We start from the raw sequence: 24,935 nt of genomic DNA on the forward strand, positions 1-24,935 counted from the left end.
TAGCAGTATTAAAGCAAAGTCTCAGGAGAGAAAGGAAAGCTTTAAGAGAATAAATTGCTAGTGGCAGAATTGTGGCAGGTTGATTGAGGAAAAACACACTTGAACAAGAGGGCCTTTAAGCCATACCTCTCAGCTCAAATGGATGAAGCCTGATATAATAAAAATAACACAACTACTAGATATGTGTTATGGACTGAATTGTGTCCCCCCCCTCCCCGCCCCAGATCTATGTATTGAAGTCCTAACCCGCAGTACCTCAAAATGTGGCTATATTTGGAGGCAGGGTCTTTAAAGAGGTAATTAATGTTAAATGAGATCATTGGGGCAGGCTCTAATCCAATCTGACTGATGTCCTTACAAGAAGAGGAGATTAGGACATAGACACACACAGAGGAAAAAACCATGTGAAAATACAGGTAGAAGGTGGTTATCTACAAGTCCAAGGAGAGAGCCCTCAGAAGAAACCAACCCTGCCAACACCTTGATCTCAGACTTTCAGCCTCAAGCCTTACATGTATGTTATTTAAGCCACCCAGTCTGTGATATTTTGTTATGGCAGCCCTAGCTAACTCATGCAAACTCACTGTGTTACCTACTTTATATATATGTGAAGCAGGTTTTCCAGACATCTTGCATTCCAAACCATTATTGGCCTTAATAAAGTGGTGTTATAATGAATGAAACAGTTTATCCGTTTATCTTTCGTGAAACCTCCAAACTAGAGGACATCTTCATGGTTCATACATGACAGCAATCATTTATGAATTCAAAAAATATTTATGAATATTTGCCTTTTATGTATCAGGCACTGTTCTAGGCACTGGGGATACAAAAGTGAACCAAACAAGTTACTGTCCTCAAAGAACTTAGAGCAGCAGAGAAAAAAATAAATGCATAAAATACTATATAATGGAATGTCTTTGCTATGAAATGCCAGGAAGAAAAATAAAATTGGATTGGTGTGATGGAGGCTACTATTTTGGAGAGGCTGGTCAGCAAAATATTTAAGCAGAGACCTGAAAAATGTGAGAGACTTGAATGAACGTAAAGATCTATATTAAGAGAATTCCAAGGGGAAGGAGTTCCAAAGCAGGAACCTTCTTGGCTTGTTATAACAAGATGGATTACACCACGTCCCATATGGCTGATGCCAGTACTCAAATTGTATAGTCTTCTATAATAAGGTTAAAGTATATTTTTCTAACAGCATCATGAAGCTATGGGAGGTTTGAGACAGAGTGAATGACATGCTCTTATTTACGTTTGAAAAGGACCTTGCTAGATGGAGTATAGAGAAGGAATTTTGGGGTGTGTAAGCAGCAGCAGGGATGAAGGTTTGAATGACATCCCAGAATTCCAAGTGAGAGAGGCTGATGGTTAGACGGGCTTTGTAATAGTGAAGGTGGTGAGGTGGTCACATTTGGACTATACCTGGAAGGTACAGATGACAGGATTTGCTTATAAAGTGATTATAGAATGTGGAAGAAAGAGAGGTATCAAAGATGATTGCCTGAGCAATCATGAGAATGGTGGCGCCATTTGTTGAGATGAGAAATATTAGAAGCAAATTTGAGAGAGAAAATCAAAAGCTGGCTTTTGAACACAATACATTTGAGATATTAGCTTTCCAACTGAGAAGGCTTGGAGTGACAGATTGGAGTTCAGAGAGTAATGGGGGTATAAATTAGGCGTCAGCTATAAGTCTGATATATATTGATAAGAAAGAAAGAAATTGCACCCTGGGGAATGCAGATATTCATAGATGAGAGCAAAGGGAAAGATCTTACAAATGAGACTGGGAAAGAGCCAGTCAACTAGAAGGAAAACCAAGAAAATGGGAAGACGAGAGTTTTTCAAAAAAGAAAGAGTAATCAATTGTTTCAAATGGTTCTGAGAAGGTTACTAAGATAAGAATTGGCTATTGAGTTTGGCAAAGGGGAGTCTGTTGATGATCTTGATATGAGTTTTCTCTGGAATGATAATAAAAGTGTGATTAAAGTAAGTCCAAGAGGTAATAATGGAGGAAGAGGAGAGAGGGCGTGGAGATAGCAAATATAGACATGCTTTAAAGCAGTTTTGTAATGAGCCTGAGTGGAAATGAAGGTGATGATCAAAGGGAGATATGGCAAGGAAATTGATGGTGCAGGATATGTAACTACAGGGGCATTTTCATTTGGGAACACCTTCAATTTCAGTCTTTACTCTTGTGCTTGTCAGGACCCCTAGAAGACTCTCTTCTTAAATCACATGTGAAATAGATAATCCTAGCAACCAGTATTTGGGAAACCCAATGAAAACAGGCTGATGTGGTGGACAGAATGATGGCTCCCAAAGATATCCACATTCTAACCCCTGAAATCTGTGAATATGTTACCTTAAATAGCAAAAGATTCTTCACAGATGTGATTAAGTTAAAGATCTTGAGATGGAAAGATTGTCCTGGATCCTCTGGATGGGAACATTTTATTCACCAGCCTCCTTAAAAGTGGATGAGGAGATGGGAAAGGAAAAACAGAAAATGTGACTAAAGAAGCAAGACACAGAGAGATACAAGGCTGCTGACTTTGAAAACAGAGAAAGGGGCCATGGCCCCAAGGCATGTGGGTGGCTTCTAGAACATGAAAGAGGTAAGGAGACGATTCTCCTCTAGAGCCTCCAGAAAGGAACGCAGCTCTGCCAGAGCACTACGTTAGCCTAGTGAGTTTCATGTTGGATTTCTATACTACAAAACTGAAAAATAATAAATGTGCATTAAGTCACTAAGGTATTAGTCATTTTTTTCAAAATGTTAACTTCTCCTTAAACCCTGTTTTCAATATGATGTTCCCATCCTTAATGGGGCCATGTGTTCTCTAATCCAAAGACCTGTTTTGTGACTCTCTCCAGATAATAAACCTTCAATTACCTGCAGGGGCAGGGCTGGGGCCATCACCTAGCTCTGTGAATTGGGATTTGAGAGCTTAGGTACTTCTTAAACACACTTTCAATAAATCCTCCAGTTTTTCTACCTCACCTTCACTCACATTTCCAAAGGTACTTGATGCCACAAATTCCTGAATTTTCCATGTGTTCTGATGTGTAAATGGAGTTACTTTCTTTCTTTTCCCTTGAAGGCTTAGGAATCAGCTTTCTTGGTGTGCTAAGTCAGTTACCACTAGCCCATCTATTTTCCATTGTTGCCTTTCTCCTCTCCCATGTTCTTTGTCCTTGTAGGATACTGCCTTACCCTCCCTCCTTTGTTTTGTTTTGTTTTGTTAGTCTTTTTGTAACAAATTCCTTTACTATTGTCTTTGTGGCTTATTGGGAGTGAACAAAGACTAATGCATATGTTCAACTGGACACCATTGACCAGAAGTATTACCTCTTCTTTTTTAGTGAAATCATAAAAGAACATCAGCTGAGAGTGTGCAGGCAAGAAGGAAAGCAATTTTCAGCTTTTAAGTTTGCCCAGGGAAAGACATTAAAGCCATTTCGTGGTCCCTCCTTCCACTATTGACTATTACCACAAGAGAAATGAAAGTCCGTAGGTGATTCTGTACCTTGCCTCCCTATATTAGAAGGCACGACTTACATTTTCTCTCCTTTTACCATTCTCTGTTAACCTGCTTTATACAATATCTAAATTTTTATTACTTAGCACCTCATAAAGTTTTTTATTTTGCACCAGCTGATAGACTACTTTGCAGTTTTCCTGAATCAAAAAAAATATATTGTTTGTATAAAAGAAACTCCAAATGTATAGGATAATTCATTCCAGCATAGCATGATTTGGGGAGCACCAAAAGTTCTCCAGCTCAGCCCTCTTAAAATGCTTATTCCTTGTCTGTGGCTTTGTGTCAGAAATTACCAGACCAGTAAATGGCACCGTTTATCTCATCACCATTGTCATTTTCACCTTTACTTTGATCATTATCACTGGAAGAAGAAGGGATCTTGTCCCTTTTTTTTTTTTTTTTTTTTTTTCAGTTCTGTACCCCAGCACCCAAGTAAGGGCATGGTGCGGAGTAAGCCGCTCAAAATATTCATGAAATGAATCATTATTAATAAATATCTTTGTATCCCAACACCTAGCAAAAGAGGCTTATATATAGCAAGTCTTTATTAAACATTTTTGAGAAAATTATTTAAATACGAACTTCTAATTGGGATATAATATAAATGCAGAGAAATGCCCACAGCATAGGGTGCAGCTCCATGAATTTTCACAATGTAAACTCACCTGTGTAACCAACCCAGAGGCCAAGACACAAAGTATTACCAGGACTACCTAAGCCCCTACGTATCAACCAGTTCACCAAGCGTAACTGCTGTTCTGTCTTCTGACACCATAGATGAGTACTGGCTAGTTCTTAACTTTCTATGAATGGAATCATGCAGACTATACTCTTTTGTGTCCAGCTTCTTTTGTTCAGCATTATGGTTGTGAGCTCCATTCATGCTCTTTCATGCAACAGTAGTTTATGAATGCTCATTACTTTATAGCATTTAATTCAATGAGTTTATCACAGTATATTTCTCTATTTTACTGTGGCTGAATAAATATTGTAGATATTCTACTGTTGATTCTAGTTTGGTTGATTATAAATAGTGGTGCTATGAACATTTTCAGGCAGGTTTTTTTTTGGGGGGCGGTGGTCCACATTTGTACACATTTCTCTTGTGTATATAAATAGAAGTGAAATTGTTGGGTTACATAGTATATATGTGTTTAGTTTCAGTAGATACTGCCAACTAGTTTGCCAAAGCATTTATGCTCCAACCAGCAGAGTGAGAAGAGCTGCAATTGCTCCACATTCTTGCCAGCCCTTGATATTTTCCATGTTTTTGATTTAAGCCATTCTGGCGGGTATATAGTAGTATAACACTTTGGTTTTAATTTGATTGAATCAATAGCATGATCATTTATCTCATCTTCATCAGCACTTATCTCAGAGCAATTATAATATGTGCATCTATAGCATGTGCTCAATTGCTGCCTGAAAATGCTTGCTAATTGCCCTTTGGTTTATGATACGAAAATTCCTTACTGAAATGCAGAAAATACCTGAAAGAAAAATATGTTCAATTATTTTTTTAAATTTTTATTTATTTATTATTTTTGGCTGTGTTGAGTCTTCATTTCTATGCGAGGGCTTTCTCCAGTTGCGGCGAGCGGGGGCCACTCTTCATCGCGGTGCGCGGGCCTCTCACTATTATCGCGGCCTCTCTTGTTGCGGAGCACAGGCTCCAGACGCGCAGGCTCAGCAGCTGTGGCTCACAGGCCCAGTCGCTCCGCAGCATGTGGGATATTCCCAGACCAGGGATCGAACCCGTGTCCCCTGCATTGGCAGGCAGACTCTCAACCACTGCGCCACCAGGGAAGCCCTCAATTATTTTTTGCATTACTTTGCCATGACCTTAATTGTACTAAGCAAAAACTAGGGAAGCTTAGATGCTCTGAGAGAGACGTCTAGGAAAGGTCTAAGAGAGTCACGGGAACTGTGAAAGGTCTAGTTATTACAAAGTGATGGATTTATTCAGAGGAGAATCTTCAAGGTTTGTTACAATTAAAAAAAAAAAAATTCTCTCTGAACTGGGACCTGAGTAAATATATTGTAGATAGTTCTATTTAGATGGAGAGTTCTTCAAAGATGACAGTTGTCCTTTGTCTTCTGCTTTGCCGAATAAAGGGCTCTGCCCTGAGTTATCACTCAATAAAGCTGGCCTGGCTGAGAGAGGATGTTTTTTCCTGGTTTCTCTGCTGCTCTTATTTTATGTTTAACTGTCTCTGAGGGGTAAGTAATTATGAAACATCATAGCTATTTTAAATTTACTCCCCACTGTTTTAAGCAATCAAGCTATCTTGTGATGTTGCTTTGCAGATGCGTGAATGCTGCCGATGGTGAAGGGGGAGCAGTGGATAACAGCCTTTGCAACCAGGATGAAATTCCCTCAGAAACCCAGTCCTGCTCTCTTCTGTGTCCCAGTGAATGTGTCATGTCTGAGTGGGGACCTTGGAGCAAATGCCCACAGGTAATTTCTTTTCCCTTGTCAATGGCCTAATCCTCCAGGGCTGCCATCACTTTTGTTCTCTGCACTTTCACAGTGCTGCTCTCCAAAGCATTCTTCTCGTAACATGGGAAAATAATTTTGCCTAAGAAAGAAAAAAAAAAAATTTCAGCAAGTGAAACTGAACAATTTAAAATGCCAGTGCTTCCTTTAAGGCCTTTATCCTGGGAAAAGGAACAAGGAAAATGATCCTGTAATGATCACACTAGGATTCGAATGCATGCCCATTGTTAAAGGGGCTTCTTTGGTACCAAAATGATGCTCATTATAATCTGTTGGTTCTAATCCATTTTTACCCTTGCAGAATCAATATATCTTAGTAGCTTAACTCCACTGTGTGATTTAGCTTCCATTAGTGATGATCTGTTTTTGCCTTGTGCTATTTTCCCCAAATGAGGTGTTCTTTTGCCATGTTCTTCTTCCAAAGCTGACCCAAAAAACAAAAAAAAAAACATTTTTTTTTAAAGTCTAAAGCACTTGCCTTTTTCCTCTTTTTTTTTTTTTCCAAAAAAAAAATGGAAACATAACAGGAGTATGGCAAAATATTCTTCAAGTAGCGTGGTTCAACTTAATAATCTCAGAAGATAACGTTGGATATTTTAGACCTACCTTTCTGCCTAAAAAGCTAAAAAAGAAAATGAGGATGAGGAACATATTATATGGCTCCAAATGTTGGGAAGGAAAGAATTAGGATACTTTGATCTCAGTGGTGATACTGACAATTTATGGAAAGATTGTGGAAAATCTTTGTATGAAAATGGAAAATTTTTTTAAAATTTTATTGAAGTGTAGTTGATTTACAATGTTGTGTTAATTTCTTCTGTACAGAAAAGTGACTCAGTTATACATATATATATTTTTTTCATATTCTTTTCCATTATGGTTTGTCACAGGATATTGAATATAGTTCCCTATGCTATATGGTAGAACCTTGTTGTTTATGCATCCTATATGTAACAGTTTGCCTCTTCTAATCCCATACTCCCAATCCATCCCTCCCCTGTCCCCCTCCCCCTTGGCAACCACAGGTCTGTTCTCTATATCTGAGAATCTGTTTTTGTTTCACAGATATGTTGATTCGTATCGTATTTTAGATTCCACATATAAGTGACCATATGGCATTTGTTTTTCTCTTTCTGACTTACTTCGCTTAGTATGATAATCTCTAGGTCCATCCATGTTGCTACAAATGGCATTATTTCATTCTTTTTGATGGCTGAGTAATATTCTATTGTATATATATACCGTATCTTCTTTATCCATTCTTCTGTTGATGGACATGTAGGTTGTGTCCATGTCTTGGCTATTGTAAATAGTGCTGCTATGAACATAGGGGTGCATGTATCTTTTCAAATTATAGTTTTATCTGGGTATATGCCCAGGAGTGGGATTTTTGGATCATATGGCAACTCTATATTTTTAGTTTTTTGAGGAACCTCCATACTGTTTTCCATAGTAGCTGCACCAATTTACATTCCCACCAACAGTGTAGGTGGGTTCCCTTTTCTCCACACCCTCTCCAGTATTTGTTATTTGTAGACTTTTTAATGGTGGCCATTCTGACCGGTGTGAGGTGGTAACTCATTGTAGTTTTGATATTCATTTCTGTAATAATTAGTGGTGTTGAGCATATTTTCATGTGCCTATTTGCTGCCTGTATGTCTTCTTTGGAGAAATGTGTAGGCCTTCTGCCCATTTTTTTGATTGGGTTGTTTGTTTTTTTGTTGTTGAGTTGTATGAGCCATTATATTTGGAATATTAAGCCGTATATTTTGGAAATTAAGCCGTTGTCATTGCATTGTTTGCAAATATTGTCTCCCATTCCACATTCTGTAGGTTGTCTTTTCACTTTGTTTATGGTTACCTTTGCTGTGCAAAAGCTTGTAAGTTTGATTGGGTCCCATTTGTTTATTTTTGTTTTTATTTCTATTGCCTTGGGAGAGTAACCTAATAAAACTTTGGCATGATTTACATCAAAGAATGTTTTGCCTGGAAAATATTTTTGAAATTAGTTAATACCCTATATTTGCCATTTTTAGTTGTTGATTCCTTATTAATTATTGCAAATTTATCTTTGATGTTTCTATAATTCTATTCCTGAAAGAGATTTTCCTTGTTCTTTGGGGATAGGACAATACAGTATTAAGATAAAGAGGCACCAATAAAGGATAATTTGTAGGAGTGGAATGCTTGTCCTACTAAGTCATTTATTTTGTGTATAACTTGAATATAATGAAAGTTCACATTTCATGAGCACTTATTTTGTGCAAGGCATGTGTAAGAATGATTCCCTTTAGCTCTTGCAGTAATCCTACTAAGTACATACTGTTACCAGTCCCATTGGACAGCTGAAGAAACTGATTCTCAGAAAGGCTAAGTAGCTTTCACAAAGTTTCACATTTACTAAGTTTCACATTTACTAAGTGATGGAGCTGGGGATGAGCTGTATTCTGTCTGATGGAGCCAGTGCCTTTGATCTCACATTCTTGGCTCACTTATCTTAGAAGAATTAAGGTAGATTTAGACTCATTACTTCTCTTTCTTTAAGTTGCAACATTTATTTTAAGAACAAAGCTAGTTGTTTGAGCTGTCTGTATGATTATTCCATGACTGAGGATATACATTCACACTTTAGAAAGTGTGGCAGCATATACTCTTTATTAATCAACTTGCAGAAGAATTAGCAACCTGAAGAAGTTTAATTAATTGCAGAGGTCATTATCTTCCTCACTTCTTGTTTTCTAATTTGCTCACAGAAGACTCCATCAAGCTGTAATCACTTTGCCATGAAAGCGTTGCCCCCTTAAGTCAAGGTATCTGGCCACTGAGCTAACATGTTTGTCTTGGGAGCATTTTATACAATGTTGTGATGGCCCTGGCATTCTGTGTTTGCTTCTTCAGGTTTCTTGGAGGCAATTTGCTTTAAGGTCTGCTTCTCTAAACATAATCACTTTATTTTTGGAGTGTTTAGAAATTGGAGCTAGAGAAAATATTTTAACTTCCTTTCATGTGTCTGGAAGATGACACAGACAGCTACTTGCCTGTCAGCATGAAGTGAGAAGGTTGTTTTTTAAACTGCTTATATTCCTTCTTCGTTACATAGTAATAATAATAGCTCTGACAACAACAGTACTGTCATTGAGCACATCTTATGTAACTGACACCGTGCTGAAATTTCATAACTACACTTTGCTATGATTTTAGGACACTTATCCACGGTCACTCAGGTCTATCCAACCACAGTGGCCTCGTTCTTTCGCAGATGCACACTGCTCTCAAGTGTAAATAAAGACTTAAGAATGGGGAAAACAAAAAAAAGGTAATCGGGACTCATGCCTGATTGTTTTCTCTATCTCCAGATATGTTGCATCATTTTAATAAATTGCAGCATCTTGGCATAATGCCCCAACATCATGGGTACTTAAGTGGTGCTTGATGGTGATCATGGTCACGATTATAGCAAAGTTAGCAAGCAGAATCTGTGTGCTTGAAGTTTAATTAGCACTTCAATGTGCATTTCCTGAGAAAAAAGGAAACAATTACTGTATAATTGTGTGGATTCATGGATTCTAAATATTGGCCATTATTTTACCAAGTTCTCCTTGATAGTCTGCAGTGTGACATATGTTAATGAAACCAATTCACTGTGTTATTTTTTCTTCTTCTTTTTCTTCCCAGGACAGTTCTTTAGAGCCAAACACATAAACAAACAAAAAAATAAGTTCCAAAAAAACCCACCAATATTTCTGAGACAAAAATATGTTTCTGTTATATATCCACAAAATGCTCTGAAATTTACATTTTGATTTAGCTATAAAAACGTTATTTATTGTGAAATAAGCTTAATATTGTTTTTAAACATGGTTAAGTAAATAGATTTGGCAGTTAATGAAAAGAAACTCAGCAAAACCAATTAACTAATTAAAACTATTTCTTGAATTCCTGTATGTGTCCTACCCTCTGAGGCCAAACATGTCTACCAGACTATCAGTGCATCGAGGAGTTTGCAGCTCTCAGTATCTTTTATAAATACGTACTGTATAGGTGCAGCAAAGGATTCAGTAGTCACACAGTGTTCCCTAATAAGATGGTAGGCACTATATAAAATAATTAAAAATAGACTTTTCTAACCTCTGGGTCAATGATTTTCACACAGATCCTCTGCCCCAGCCCGGAAATTCCGAGTCAGTATGCCTGGGGTGGTTCCCATGAATTTCCATGTGTAACAACTTTCCAGGTGATGCTGATTCTGCTATTCTGGAGACACCTTTCCACTCACGAGGCTCTTGGTCATTACCTCTAAGTCGTGTTCTTTCTCAATCTCATTTGAATTATAATTTTTTGCATAATCCTACTTATTTGTTCCTTTTGGGGGAAAATGGCATTTTTAAAATTTATTTTCTTCTACGTTTATTGAGGTATAATGGACGTACAACACTGTATAAGTTTAGGGTATACAGCATAATGATTTGACTTACGTACATAATGAAATGATCACCGCAGTATGTTTAGTGAACATCCGTCATCTCATACACATAGAAAATTAAAGAAATGAAAAAAATTTCCTCTTGTGATGAGGACTCTTAGGATTACTCTCTTAACAACTTTCATATGTAACAGACAGCCATGTTAATTACATGCATCATGTTGTACATTACATCCCTAGTACATACTTACCTTATAACTGGAAGTTGGTACCTCTTGACTGCCTTCCTCCAGTTCCCTCTCTCCCCACCCCCGCCTCTGCTAACCACAAAGCTGATCTCTTTCTCTATGAGTTTGTTTGTTTTTGAAGTATAATTGACCTACAACACTTTGTAAGTTCCTGTCACACAGCATGCTTTGTTGAATACTGAATAAGCACCTAGCATTATGTGGAAACTTAGCTTATATTTATAGATGCTTTCCACCCGCCAGACAATGTACTTAGCACTTTATTATTTCACTTAATCTGCATAATGTGAGTATGAAATAGATACTATTATCCCCACAATGTATAGATGAGGAAACTGAGTCTCAGAGAAATTAGTAATCTCTTGCTTTTAAAGAGCAGGAAGAGGCACAGTGACTATATAAGCACAGGAGACCATATACCCTCCTACCCACTGCAAAAGAAATAGAAGCCACACTTCCTGTAAATTTGTTGTCTCCTTTTCTGGTTTACTTGGTTATTATATTTGTGAAGGGAGATATTTCTAAATTGAACAGTCTACTTCATTTGAATAGTTTGCCAAAGAAGGAAAGGAAGGGAGTTATGACAGAGGGTGCGAGCTAATGCCCTGAAATACTTGCTGGCTATGTGATTGTGGCCAAGTTACTTACACTTCTGAGTTGTAGGTTCCTTATCAGAAAAATAAGGATAATTACAGCTGTTTTTCCAGATTGCTTAAGGATTAGAGATAATATCTATTAAATGAATAGCACAGGGTATTACCTAATACAGGTTTGTTTAAAAAAAAAAAAAAAAAGGAGGAGGGAGGAGAAGGAGGAAGAAGAAGAAGAAGCAAATCACGGTTCCCCCTTACATTGTTTATAATGTCAGGAAACAGAAGACAGCTGTACATTTTCTAAGACATACGGGAAATATCCCTTCCCCCCCACAAAATGAGTTAACACTTGGTCTTACAGAAATAAAATGTCACCTTCTTTGCTGAAAAATGACTTATGCCTAATTTAATAGTGGTCCCCAAAAGCAAGGCATCCGAATGACAACTTTGAATGGATGGGTTACTGCACGTACAGTAACTGCCAATTGCCAACTATAACAAAGAGGAAACAAGACAGAGGCATTAAAAATTGTAATGGGACCATTTTAACTGTCCTGGGAAGAACTGGAGACTGTAAATGGATCAAGCAGAAACAAACACAATTCAAAGCAGAATTTGAAGAAAATGGAAAACTATGTGTTTCACTTATTTTCATGTTCTGGTTTTTTTCTTGTTCCCATAAGATACACACACACACACACACATGCACACACACATCAATATATACGTATATATTTTGACTCCAATATGCTCACTTCTGTAGAATGCTTTAATGTGAAAGGAAGCTTGTGGAATTATACATATAAAACCTTTTGAAATAACGTTCACTCTCTAAAGGCATGTGTGTATAAATACACATGTGTATGTATATACATATATGTATAAGTACATATATGTATATATTTAATAGTTCATTGTTTATTACCCAATGTTCCTCTTTAATCTATCTAATGTTTTTCCAGTTTTTATTCCTTATCCTTCATACTTCAAAATTATGCTGATGAGTATTCACAGAATCTTCAGGAGAGGTTTATAAATTTCTGAATTCACAAACTGCTCGGCCCCTGACACATCTGAAGGAATACATGGTTCTCTTTATTTATGATACCAACCCCTACAGAAAATCTCCATTGAGTAATAAAGAGTTCCTATTTATGATTCTCCTTGGAGTCTTGACAAAGAAATTTCTTGAACAATTGTATTGATAAGAAGCAGCAAGGAGGGTCTTGGAGATGAATTTCCAAGCTGCTGTATACTTTACCGAAGGAAGCCTCCACAAACCCTCTCCAGAAAGATGACATAAGTTTAGCAAACGTATTTGAACTTCAGTTGATTCACTCCCAGCTGAATGCATCAAAGGCTGGCTAGGACTGCAGCTGGGCATCCTCTCACACTGTGGAAACTGGAGACTCATTAAAGTGGTCCGAATGCAACCTCATGATCAAACAGTGTTTCAGACCTTTGCATTATCACCAGAACAACCTCTGGAGAAAGATCACAAAGGGAAACTTTGCAAAGAAACTATATAGGGCTTAAGTGTCACCAAATCTAGATTCTATCATAGTCTTAGTGTACTTCCAAAATACATATTTTTTCTATACTTTACTCTTTTCTCTAATTCTTTATCTATGCAGCATACACTAATGAAAGCCAGTGCAGATATATACCGGCATGTACACACTGCCATTACTCCTGCAGGCAAAGACACAGACACTGCTTTAAAAGAGAAGGAGAAATGCATGCCAGTTTTCTGATAAGTGCTCCAGAATTAAGCATTTGAAGTTAAGAAAAATACCTTTTTTTTCCCCATGGTGGTCCTGTGTTATTTTTGGTAAGGACTATCAACAGTGACATTCTATTGCTGATGACTCAGCATTTTCAGCACCTTGGCATTACCTCTGAAAGTTATGTTTCCAGGAAAGCAATTTACCCCAATGTTTACGACTAGTCCTCAGCTCCAAGTGCTTCATCAGCCTTTCCTCACAGTCTGTAACATGCACATGACAACCTCTATTTGTCTCTGGAGGGCATGTCTAATGATCACAACCCTCAGGCTGCCCAGTGCTTTCCTTTGACTCACAACTGAAAGCCAGAGGAGAAAGATAATAATTTTCTATATTCTGGATTGCAAATTCTGGTTGCTTCTGTTAAATTGATACTGGCTCTTGTCAGAAACCAGTAATTCATTGCTCAGGGACTTGTGGAGTATTTCACCTTTGTGTGCAGTGAGCTTGCATATCACTCAGAACCATTCTTATTTCCACAACCACATTAGGTCCTATAACAGAAGGTATCTCATTTCATGCAGGTTAGCAGCAAATGACAATCCTATAAAAGCAGTCTTTGAGCTGCTCCAGGTTTTAAAATGTAATATGTTTGTTATCGTTCTTTTTTATGCAGTACAATTTCTGACTCTCACTAACACCAATTTGAAATACAAAATAAGGGTTCCATTGCTCTCAATGTCTCTGTCTATGCTTGTCTTTCTCTCTCCCTCTCTCTCTGCCTGTCTTTATCTCTACTTTATAATATAAATTCTCAGAAAAAATTATGTAATAAGCCCCATAAATTAATCACCCAACTTCAATATTGATCACCCAACTTCAGTAGTTATCTACATATGACAATTTTACTCATTTCTTCTTCCCCAGTTCTTATCCCTTCTCCTATAAATGACTTTAAAGTATATCCCACACTTTGTATCATTTCATCCACAAATACTTTTATATCCTAAGAAATAAGACTAATTACAATGACAACAGAAAAAACACAGTATTTTTTACACCTTGTAGGAGGATGATTTTCAGAAAACTAAAAACATGACTCTCATACAAAGTGTCAAAAATTAATTAACTCATTTATGATTAAAGCAGCATGATTGTAAGGTTCAAGGAGAATTGGAGAGGACAGAGAACTTCTAGCAAGGATGGAATATCAATTGTTTTATTTGGATTAGATTGAATTTATGCTCCCATTGTAAACAACTAAAAGAAGAGCAAAATATATAAAACAACAGTTTTTAGACATTGGCCAATAGGTAGCATTGAACCATGATCCTAAGGGAAGAAAACCAAATGAGGTGAGCCTTACAATCACCATGGCTTTCTGGATAGAGAATTTTCTGGATTATGGTGTCAGGAACGATACCGCAACAAGAATATAGCGAAGCGGCAGAAATCAGAGGTCTGAGAGGTAGAGGAGGCTGAAATTTGAAGGGCAAAATATTGAAGAGAGTAGAGCTAGTCAAAGAATGAAATCTAGATATCCATATAGGGGTCCCTTTAAGTCCTTGGTTAAAACTAATTTGCACATGCATGGAGTGAAGCTCCATGAGTTCAGACAAAGAATGACTCCTGGGAAGCTGCAAGGTGTACACATTCCGAAGGTCACATAAGTCTGGGAGATATTTCAATTCTACTGAGCCAGTTCAGAGATACCTCTTCAAGCCCTCAGGCCATTTGACAATGACCTGACAAGGGTTATGCCCTAGAAGAAGGGCTAAATTAGCCCTAGTGTACAGTCTACTCTACAGTTACCCTAATGAAATTTAGACAAACCTTAGAAGGATCAAGGAGATCCACCAGTAACTTTACTGCCTGCCAGAACAAACTTCAACACACTTAAATGGAAGATAAAATTTTTTTTAATTAAAAAAAATAAAAATTGAACAGTGTAACATTCACAATGTCTAAGAGTGATTTGTGACAAGAAGAAGGCATGATCTGGGCTTAGGCACTGCTGATAATATTTTATTTCTTGAGCTCTGATCTGATGTCTAATTAAACTATTGGATGTTATATATATATATATATATATATATATATATATATATATCTCATTCAGCATGTTTTATAAATTTTCTTATTAATTCTGGTAGCTTTCTTTATTGGTTCATGTATTTAGGTTTTCCTCGTCATATAATCATACAACCTATATATAATCATATAATCTGCAAATAACTATTTTTATCTAGCTTTTTGATATTTACATAATTTTTTCTGGATATATTTTATTAGAAGGAACTTTCTAAATAATGTTAAAAATCAAATAAAAATTATTTCAGGTTTTTACTGGTTTCAATCATAATGTGATGCTTGAGCCATTCTTTTAAATAGAAGTTTAGTGGATTTACAACATTATATTAGTTTCAGGTGTACAGCATAGTGATTCAGTGTTTTTCTAGATTATACTCCAATGAAAGTTATTATAAGATAATGGCTATAATTCCCTATACTATACCATATATCCTTATTACTTATCTATTTTATACATAGTGGTTTGTATCTCTTAATCTCATACCCCTAACGTGACCCTCTCTACTTCCCTCTCTCCATTGGTAACCACTAGTTTGTCTTCTGTATTTGTGAGTCTTTTCTCTTTTGCTAAGTACATTCATTTGCATCATTTTTTAGATTCCATATATAAGTGATACCTTACATTATTTGTCTTTCTCTGACTTATTTAACTGAGCATAATATTCTCTAGGTTCATCCACATTGCTACAAATGGCAGAATTTCATTCTTTTTTATGGCTGAGTAATATTTCATTGTATATATAAAATACATCTTCTTTAACCATTTGTCTGTTGATGGACACTTGGGTTGCTTCTTTATCTTGGATATTGTAAATAGTGCTGCTATGAACATTGGGGTACATGCATCTTTTTGAATTACTGTTTTAGTTGTTTTTTTTTTCTGGATATATAGCCAGGAGTGGAATTGCTGGTTCATATGGTAGTTCTATTTTTAGTTTTTTGAGGAACCTGCATACTGTTTTTGATAGTGGCTGCACTAATTTACGTTCCCACCAACAGTGTACAAGGGTTTCCTTTTCTCCATATCCTTGCCAACATTTGTTATTTGTAGGCATTTTGATGATAGCCATGCTGACAGGTGTGAAGTGATATCTCATTGTGGTTTTGATTCGCATTTCTCTAATAGTGACATTGAGAATCTTTTCATGCGCCTCTTAGCCATCTGTATGTCTTCTTTGGAAAAATGTCTATTCAGTTCTTCTGCCCAGTTTTTTGATTGGGTTGTTTGTTTTGTTGATATTGTGTTCTATGAACTGTTTATATATTTTGGATATTAACCCCTTGTTGGTCATATCATTTGCATGTATTTTCTCCCAATCTACAGGTTGTCTTTTTGTTTTGTCAGTGGTTTCCCCTGTTATGTAAAAACTTTTCAGTTTGTCCCATTTGTTTATTTTTGCTTTTGTTTCTTTTGCTTTAGGAGATACATCCAGAAAATATTGCTATGATTTATGTCATAGAGTGTTCTTGCCTATGTTCACTTTTATGAGTTTTATGGTTTCGGGTCTTACATTTAGATCTTTAATCCATTTTGAGTTTATTTTTTTATATGGTGTGAGGTAATGTTCCAATCTCATTGTTTTACATGTAGCTGTCCAGTTTTCCCAGCACCACTTATTGAAGAGATTGTCTTTTCTCTCTGGTATATTCTGACCTCCTTTGCTGTAGATTAATTGACTGTATGTGCATGGGTTTATTTCTGGGCTCTCTATTTTGTTCCATTGATCTATGTTTTTGTGCCAGCACCATGATGTTTTGATTACTGTAACTTTGCAGTACAATCTGAAGTCAGGGAGGGTGATACCTCCAGCCTTGTTCTTCTTTCTCAAGATTACTTTGGCAATGAGAGGTCTTTTGTGATTCCATATGAATTTTAGGATTATTTGTTCTAGTTCTGTAAAAAGTGTCATGGGTACTTTGATTGGTATTGCATTAAATCTGTAGATTGCTTTGGGCAGTATAGCCATTTTAATAATATTAATCCTTCCAATCCAAGAGCACGAGGATATCTTTCCATTTCTTTATTTCATCTTCAATTTCCTTTATCAATGTTTTATAGTTTTCAGAGTACAGGCCTTTCATTTCTTGGTTAAGTTTATTCATAGGTATTTCATTCTTTTTGATGTGATTTCAAATGGGATTTTTTTTTTACTTTCTCATTCTGATAGTTCATTTTTAGCGTATAGAAAAGCAACAAATTTCTGTATATTAATATTGAATCCTGCAACATTGCTGAATTCATTTATTAATTTTAATAGTTTTGGGGTAGAGATTTTAGAGTTTTCTGTGTAAAGTATCATGTCATCTGCTAATAGTGACAGTTATACTTCTTCTTTTCCAATTTGAATGCCTTTTATTTTTTATTTTTTTCTTGTATGGTTGCTGTGTCTAGGATTTCCAATACTATGTTAAATGGTGGGGTGGGGGGAGAGGTGAGAGTGGGTATCTTTGTCTTATTCCTGAATTTAGAGGAAAGGCTTTCAGTTTTTCACTGCTGAGTATGATGTTAGCTGTGTGTTTGTCATAAATGGCTTTTATTATGTTGAGATAAATTCCCTCTATACCAACTTTGATAAGAGTTTTTATCATAAATAAATATTGAATTTTGTCACACGCTTTTCTTGCATCTATTGAGATGATCTTGTGATATTTATCCTTCCTTTTGTTAATGTAGTGTATCACATTAGTTGATTTGTGAATCTTGATCCATCCTTATAACTCTGAAATAAATCCCACTTGATCATGTTGTATGATCCTTTTTACGTATTGTTGGATTTGGTTTGCTAATATTTTGTTGAGGATTTTTTGCATCTATATTCATCAGAATAATTGGCCTGTAATTTTATTTTTTTTGTAGTGTCTTTGTCTGGTTTTGGTATCATGGCAAGGATGGCCTTGTAGAATGAATTTGGGAATGTTCCAGCCTCTTCAAATTTTTGAAATAGTTTGAGAAGGATAGATATTAGTTCTTTGTATGTTTAGTACAATTCCCCTGTGGAGCCTCTGGTCAGTCCTGGACTTTTGTTTGCTAGGAATTTTTGTATTCACTTTCATTACTAGTGATCAGTCTCTTCAAATTATCTGTTTCTTCTTGATTCAGTCTTGTCAGGTTGTAGCTTTCTCGAAATTTGTCCATTTCTTCTAGGTTGTCCAATTTGTTGACATAATAACTGTTTGTACTATTGTCTTATGATTTTTTGTATTTCTGTGGTATCACTTTTCATTCCTTATCTTTCATTTCTTATTTTGTTTATTTGTCCCCCTCTCTTTTCTTCTTGGTGAGCCTGGCAAAAGGTTTATCAATACTGTTTATCTTTTTAAAAAAAAAAACAGCTCTTGGTTTCACTGATCTTTTCTATTTTTTAATCATTATTTTATTTCTCCTCTGATCTTTATTATTTTCTTCCTTCTGCTGACTTTGGGATTTGTTTGTTCTTTTTCTAGTTCTTTTAGGTAGTAAGTTAGGTTGTTTATTTGGGATTTTTCTTGTTTCTTGAGGAAGGCCTGCATTGCTATAAACTTCCTTCTTAGAACTGCTTATGCTGCATCCCATAGATTTTGGAGTATTGTGTTTCCATTTTCATTTGTCTCGAGGTATTTTCTGATTTCTTCTTTGGTTTTTTTCATTAACCCATTGGTTCTTTAGTAGCATGTTGCTTGGGCACCATGTTTTTGTTATTTTCCCATTTTTCTTCCTCTAACTGATTTCTAGTTTCATAACTTTGTTGTCAGAAAAAGGCTTGATATCATTTCTATCCTCTTAAATTTGTTGAGATTTGTTTTGTGGTTTAGCATGTGTTCTATCCTGTAGAGTATCCCATGTGCACTTGAAAAGAATGTGTATTCTGTTGTTTTTGGGTGTAATGTCTTGTAGATGTCTATTAAGTCCTATGGTCTAATGTGTCATTTAAGACCGCTGTTGTCCTATTGCTGTTATTTTTGTTTTATTTGTTGTTTTTTTTTTTCTGCCTGGATGATCTCTCCATTGATGTAAGTGTGGTGTTAAAATTCCCAACTATTTTTCTATTTTTTGTATTATTGTCAATTTCTCCTTTTATGACTATTAGTATTTGCTTTATATATTTAGGTACTCCCATACTTGGTGCATATATTTTAATGAGTGTAATACCCTCTTCTTGTATTTGTCCCTTTATCACTATATAATGCCCTTCTTTGTCTTTTGTAATAGCCTTTGTTTTAAAGTCTGTTTGTCTGATATGAGTATTACTACCCCTGCTTTCTTTTCTTTTCATTTTTCATCTCCTCACTTTCAGTCTGTCTGTTTCTTTAGCTCTAAAGTGAGTTTCTTGTAGGCAGCATATTGAATGGTCTTTTTTGTTTATCCAATCAGCCACCCTCTGTCTTTTGATTGGAAGATATAGTCCATTGACATTTAAAATAATTATTGATAGGTATGTACTTTTGCCATTTCATTACTTGTTTTCTGGTTGTTTTTGTAGCTCTTCCTGTTCATGTCTTCTTTTTGTTTCTTCCCTTGTGGATTGATAATTTTCTTTAGCAATATGTTTGTGTTCCTTTGTTTTTAGTTTTTGTTTAACTGTTGTAGGTTTTGAGTTATGGTTACCATGGAATTCATATACATTGACCTCTAACTATATCTACTTGTTTCAAATTGGTAATCATTTAAGTTCAAACAGATTCTAAAAGGTCTACATTTTTTACTCTCCTCCCCCACCTTTTGTGGTGTTGATGTCATGTTTTACATCTTCATGCTTATCCCTTAACTGTCTATTGTAGTTGTAGTTGCTTTTACAACATTTTTTTGTCTTTTAATCTTCGTAATGGCTTATTTAAGTGGTTGATCCTCAATCATTACTATAAATTTGCCTTTCCTAGTGGAATTTTCCCTTTCCTATAGATTCTTACTTTTTTCCTACTTAGGGAAGACCTTTTAACATTTCTTTTAGGCTAGGTTAGGATCAATGAGCTCTTAGTTTTTACTTGTCTGAGACATTCTTTATCTCTCTTTCTATTGTAAATGATAATCTTGCTGAGTAGGGTACCCTAGGTGCAGGATTTTCCGTTTCAGCACTTTGAATATATCATGCCACTCCTTTCTGGCCTCCAAAGTTTCTGTAGAGAAATCAGCTGATAACTTTATGGGGATACCCTTGTATATGACACTTTGTTTTTCTTCTTGCTACCTTTAGAATTCTCTCTTTATCTTTAACTTTTGCCATTTTAATTATGATATGTCTCTGTGTGGGTCTGTTTTGGTTGATCTTGTTTGGGACTGTCTGTGCTCCCTGTACCCAGATATCTATTTTCTTCAGTTTTGGGACGTTTTCAGCCATAATTTCCTCAAATACATTTTTGATCCCCTTCTTTCTCTCTTCTCCTCCTGGACCCCTATAATGTGAATTTTGGTATGCTTAATGTTATCTCATAGATCTCTTAATTTTTTTTTTTTAATTTATTTTCCTTTAATAAATTTATTTATTTTTGGCTGCATTGGGTCTTCACTGCTGCGTGTGGGCTTTCTCTAGTTGCGGTGAGTGGGGTCTACTCTTCACCGCGGTGTGCAGGCTTCTCACTGTGGTGGCTTCTCTTTGTTGCAGAGTACGGGCTTTAGGCGCACAGCTTCAGTAGTTGTGGCACACGGGCTCAGTAGTTGTGGCTCGCAGGCTCTAGAGCTCAGGCTCAGTAGTTGTGGCACACGGGCTTAGTTGCTCCGCTGCATGTGTGATCTTCCCAGACCAGGGATTAAACCCATGTCCCCTGCATTGGCAGGCAGATTCTTAACCACTGCACTACCAGGGAAGTCCTGTTTTTATTTTTTTAATTTGTTTTCTTTTTGCTGTTCTGATTGGATGATTTCCATTATTCTGTGTTCCAGATCACTTTATGCCTTCTTCTTTATTGCTTAGTCTGCTATTCATTCCTTCCTGTGTGTTTTTTATTTCAGCTATTGAATTCTTCTTCATTTATGATTTTACCTTTTCTATATTTTCTATTTCCTTCCTTGTTAACACATTCACTGTGTACATCAGTTCTTTTCCTTAATTCAGTTAACATTTTTATTACCAATGCCTTGAATTCTTTATCTGGTAAAATGTTTATTTCTGTATCATTATGTATTTTTTCAGGGGTTTTCTCTTGCTCTTTCAATTGAGACTAGTTCCTCTGCCTTTTCATTTTGCTTAACTTTCTCTGCCTTTAATGAATATAGCAGTCTTGAAAGGTGTCCTTATGTGGGAGCACCCCTATACAGACTGCATGTGCCCAGTGTCATTGGTGGGAGAGCTGGATTTGATGTGGATGCAAGTCACATCTTTCCTCAGGATTGCTGGCAGCTTCTGCCTGGTAGGGGGTAGGTGCTAGAGCTGGTGCCAGATGTTGGGCAGGACTTCCCCTCTGCTCAGTGGTCATCACTGCACTGTCAAGGGTGGGGTCTGATCCCAAGTTTCTAGAGCAGAAGCTCTGAGGGTCGGCCCCAAGCTGGTTCTATTCCCTTTAAATGTATGTTTTTCCCTCTCCCTGTACCAGGACCCTTACCTCAGAGGGGCAGAGTGCTGAAGCAAGAGGGGCCCATGCAGGCTCTTGGCTCATGTCAGCAGCAGACTGAGGTTAGATATACTGCCTGTACAGGTGCTCATGGCTCCATTCAGATGCAGCCTTAGGTGCAAGTCCCCTTTGTCCCTCAGAGCTAATCACTGCCCCCAGCCTCTGTTGCCCCTGGCCTTTTGTGGAACTGCTCCACAGGGTAGGCAGGGCCCCTGTAGACTCTTGGCTTATATCAGGGGGTGAGCTGTGGTGGAGCAGCTGCCATCAGAGATCTGGGCTCCTGCTGAGGCACTGCTTGTGTAAACACCAACAATGGCCACCGCCTCCCCACCCAGGCTCCTCCGTGGGATCGGGTCGCCTCTGCGTCCTATGGTCAAGTCCTTTCTCTGGTTGTGGCCACCCCAAATCCAGTGTCACAGCATGGAGTGAGTGGAGCTGGAGTGTTCATTTGGCTCAGGCTGGGGCATGTGTCAAGGCAGCCTAGGGAAACCAGCAGCTGCTAAAGCAGGCCCCCCTCCATCCTGCCTTGGGGGCTAGCCAGCCCCACACATTCCTCATGAGCAGAGTCCAGGCTTCTTACAGCCCTTCTGTTATCCCAGTCGTCCTCCAACCAGCCAAGGGGGCTTGTCTCCACTCCATATTATCCCTTGAGTTAATTGTGAGAATATACATATACATATATTTCAATAAGTTTTAAAATTTCCCTTGGGGAGGAGACTTTCTGTATCTGTTACTGTATCTCCTTTCATTTTCATTTCATTTATTTTTTTTCTCTTCATTTATTTTGGTTAGATATGCCAGAAGTTTGTCTATTTTCGTTTTAATTTTTTTTTCTCAATTCTAGTCTTTTTATTTTCTAGTTTACTTTTGTTTGTTGAACTTAATCTATTTTGGGGGGGTTTTAAGGTGCATATTTTTCCAACTAGAATTAAGCACTTGTTAATGTGTGTTAATACTGCATTTTGTAGTAACGAAAACATTCAAGGATGTTAATATCAAGGATATTATAGGATTTATTTATAATAGAATTGGGCAGGGTGAGACCAGCTGGAATATTAAGAGTTTGGCTCTGACCTTAAGTTTGATATGAAGTATTCTCATTTTCAATGTTATCTAAAAAGCTCATCAAAATATAAATGTTCTTGTGTCTTACATATACTTTGTAAAACAACTGTTTACGTTTTTAAATTTCAAAGACTTTCCTACTTATTTAATCTTGTTTTATTTATTTCTATTTCCATTAAAAAAAGTGGTTTGCAAATGTAAAATAGATAGCTAGTGGGAAGCAGCCGCATAGCACAGGGAGATCAGCTCGGTGCTTTGTGACCACCTAGAGGGGTGGAATAGGGAGGGTGGGAGGGAGATGCAAGAGGGAGGAGATATGGGGATATATGTATATGTATAGCTGATTCACTTTGTTGTAAAGCAGAAACTAACATTGTAAAGCAATTATACTCCAATAAAGATGTTAAAAAAAAAATGTGGTTTGCTTAGGAGACTTGTGTGTGATCAATATTTGTTGATGTCAACAAATATTGACTTATGCTTTTTTCAAGAATATGCTATGCTTGAAAAAAAATGAGTTATTGCCTTTCTTAGGATGCATGCACGTATATGGAAAAATTCAACTCTATTTATTGTAGCTTTCAATATTCTTGTGTCCATATTTGTCATTAGCCATTTGAAAAGTTATAGACTGACAGTGGTCTACTAGAGCATGCTATTATGATTGTATTTCTGTCAGATTCTCCTTGCTTTTATAATTGTGTTTCATTTCTATAGTTTGATACCATGGTATTTAGCACAATAAGCTTCATAAATGTTTGCTTCAATGGATCTTTTTTCATCAAAACTTTGCCTTTTTATTCTGTTTTGTCTTCCTTCTACTTTACTTTCTTTTTATTTGTGTTATCTTCATTCAATTTTTTCTATACTATTTTCTTTTGAAAAAGACTTCTATTACAAGTATACATTCATTTTCTTTGGTTTTTCATAGGACCGTTTAAAACTTATTCTAAGTTTTAAAACTGGAATCTGTTGTGCTTTATGTTTTAAAAGAAGGATCCTTGAAGTTTTGACTGTTTCCATTGGCTTTCATTTTTCTATGTACTTGCATAATTTAACATTACTACTTTCTTTCATTTTTATAAACAATATTGAATATATATCTGTTTTAAACTTATGAAAAATATTAAATTATGAACCCTATATATCAAAGATATTTAGCTTGTTTTATTTCTTCCCAAAACTTCCTATCTTTGTCAATATAATCTGATATTATAGGTAGATGATTTTTTTGTCAGTTTCTGTATCTTACATAATCATATTATTTGTAGATTTCGACATAGGAAATGTTAATCTTTTTCTCTTTTCCTATTAGACCATTTTTGCTTTTAAGAGCACGTTACTCTTTAGTTGTTGTGTTTTAATTATATCACCTCAAGTAAGTTGAAATGAAACCTCATGTTTCTCTTTACTTCATTTTAACAAAATTTCAAGTTCAAGTGTTTTAGTGTATTCTAAGCCCATAACCATTTTTCCTACACTACCTCTCATTTTTGCCTATTACTAGATGCTTCTTTATCTGTGTTGCATTATTCTATTATCCACTGTTGTATGGCTTAGGTCTTTATATCTGCATTTTCCCTTTCCAATTCTAGGAAATTTTTAATAATCTTCTGATGAGGTATAAATGTAATACATTAAAATGCACAGATCTTAAGGTTACAACTTGATGCATTTTTACTTTTTATACATCTGATTAAGCACCAAACACATCAAAATATAGGCTAATTTCAGCACCCTATAGGTGCCTTAATGCCACTTTTCAGTTTATATGCATAGTTCCCTGCCCCAAGTTAGTCACTCTCTGTACTTCTTTCACACCTATTCCTTTTGCCTGCCTTGAACTTCACATAGTTGGAATAATGCAATATGTACTCTTTTATGTCTGAAATCATTAGCTTAATATTTTGTCTTTTACATTATATAAATGGAATCACACAGTATGTTTTTGTGTGTCTAGCTTATTTTGCTCAATATAATGTTTTTGAGATTTATGAGTGTTGTTGAGAAGGTCAGTAGTTTGTCCTTTTTTGTTGCTAAATCGTATTTCATTGTAGGCATCATTTATTTACGTATTCTCTTGTTAGTGGGCATTTGGGTCATTTTCAGTTTAGGGCTATTGTGAATATAGCTACTGTGAACATTCTATGAGTCATTTTGTGGATATATGCACTCATTTCTCTTCAGCACATATTTAAGAGTGAAAGAGCTAGGT

At 36.3% G+C, this 24,935-nt stretch overlaps 1 protein-coding gene across 1 annotated transcript in view; it reads left to right on the forward strand.

Annotated features, from left to right (window-relative positions):
* Window positions 1–24,935, forward strand: part of THSD7B (thrombospondin type 1 domain containing 7B) — a 1,122,472-nt gene that overhangs the window by 1,022,928 nt on the left and 74,609 nt on the right. Inside the window, exon 19 of the mRNA XM_057551976.1 lies at window positions 5,862–6,012. Coding sequence (XP_057407959.1) covers window positions 5,862–6,012 — 151 coding nt within the window. The remainder of the gene's footprint in view (window positions 1–5,861; window positions 6,013–24,935) is intronic.

Source organism: Balaenoptera acutorostrata, chromosome 8, assembly GCF_949987535.1.
Source record: "Balaenoptera acutorostrata chromosome 8, mBalAcu1.1, whole genome shotgun sequence".
Lineage (NCBI taxonomy): Eukaryota > Metazoa > Chordata > Mammalia > Artiodactyla > Balaenopteridae > Balaenoptera > Balaenoptera acutorostrata.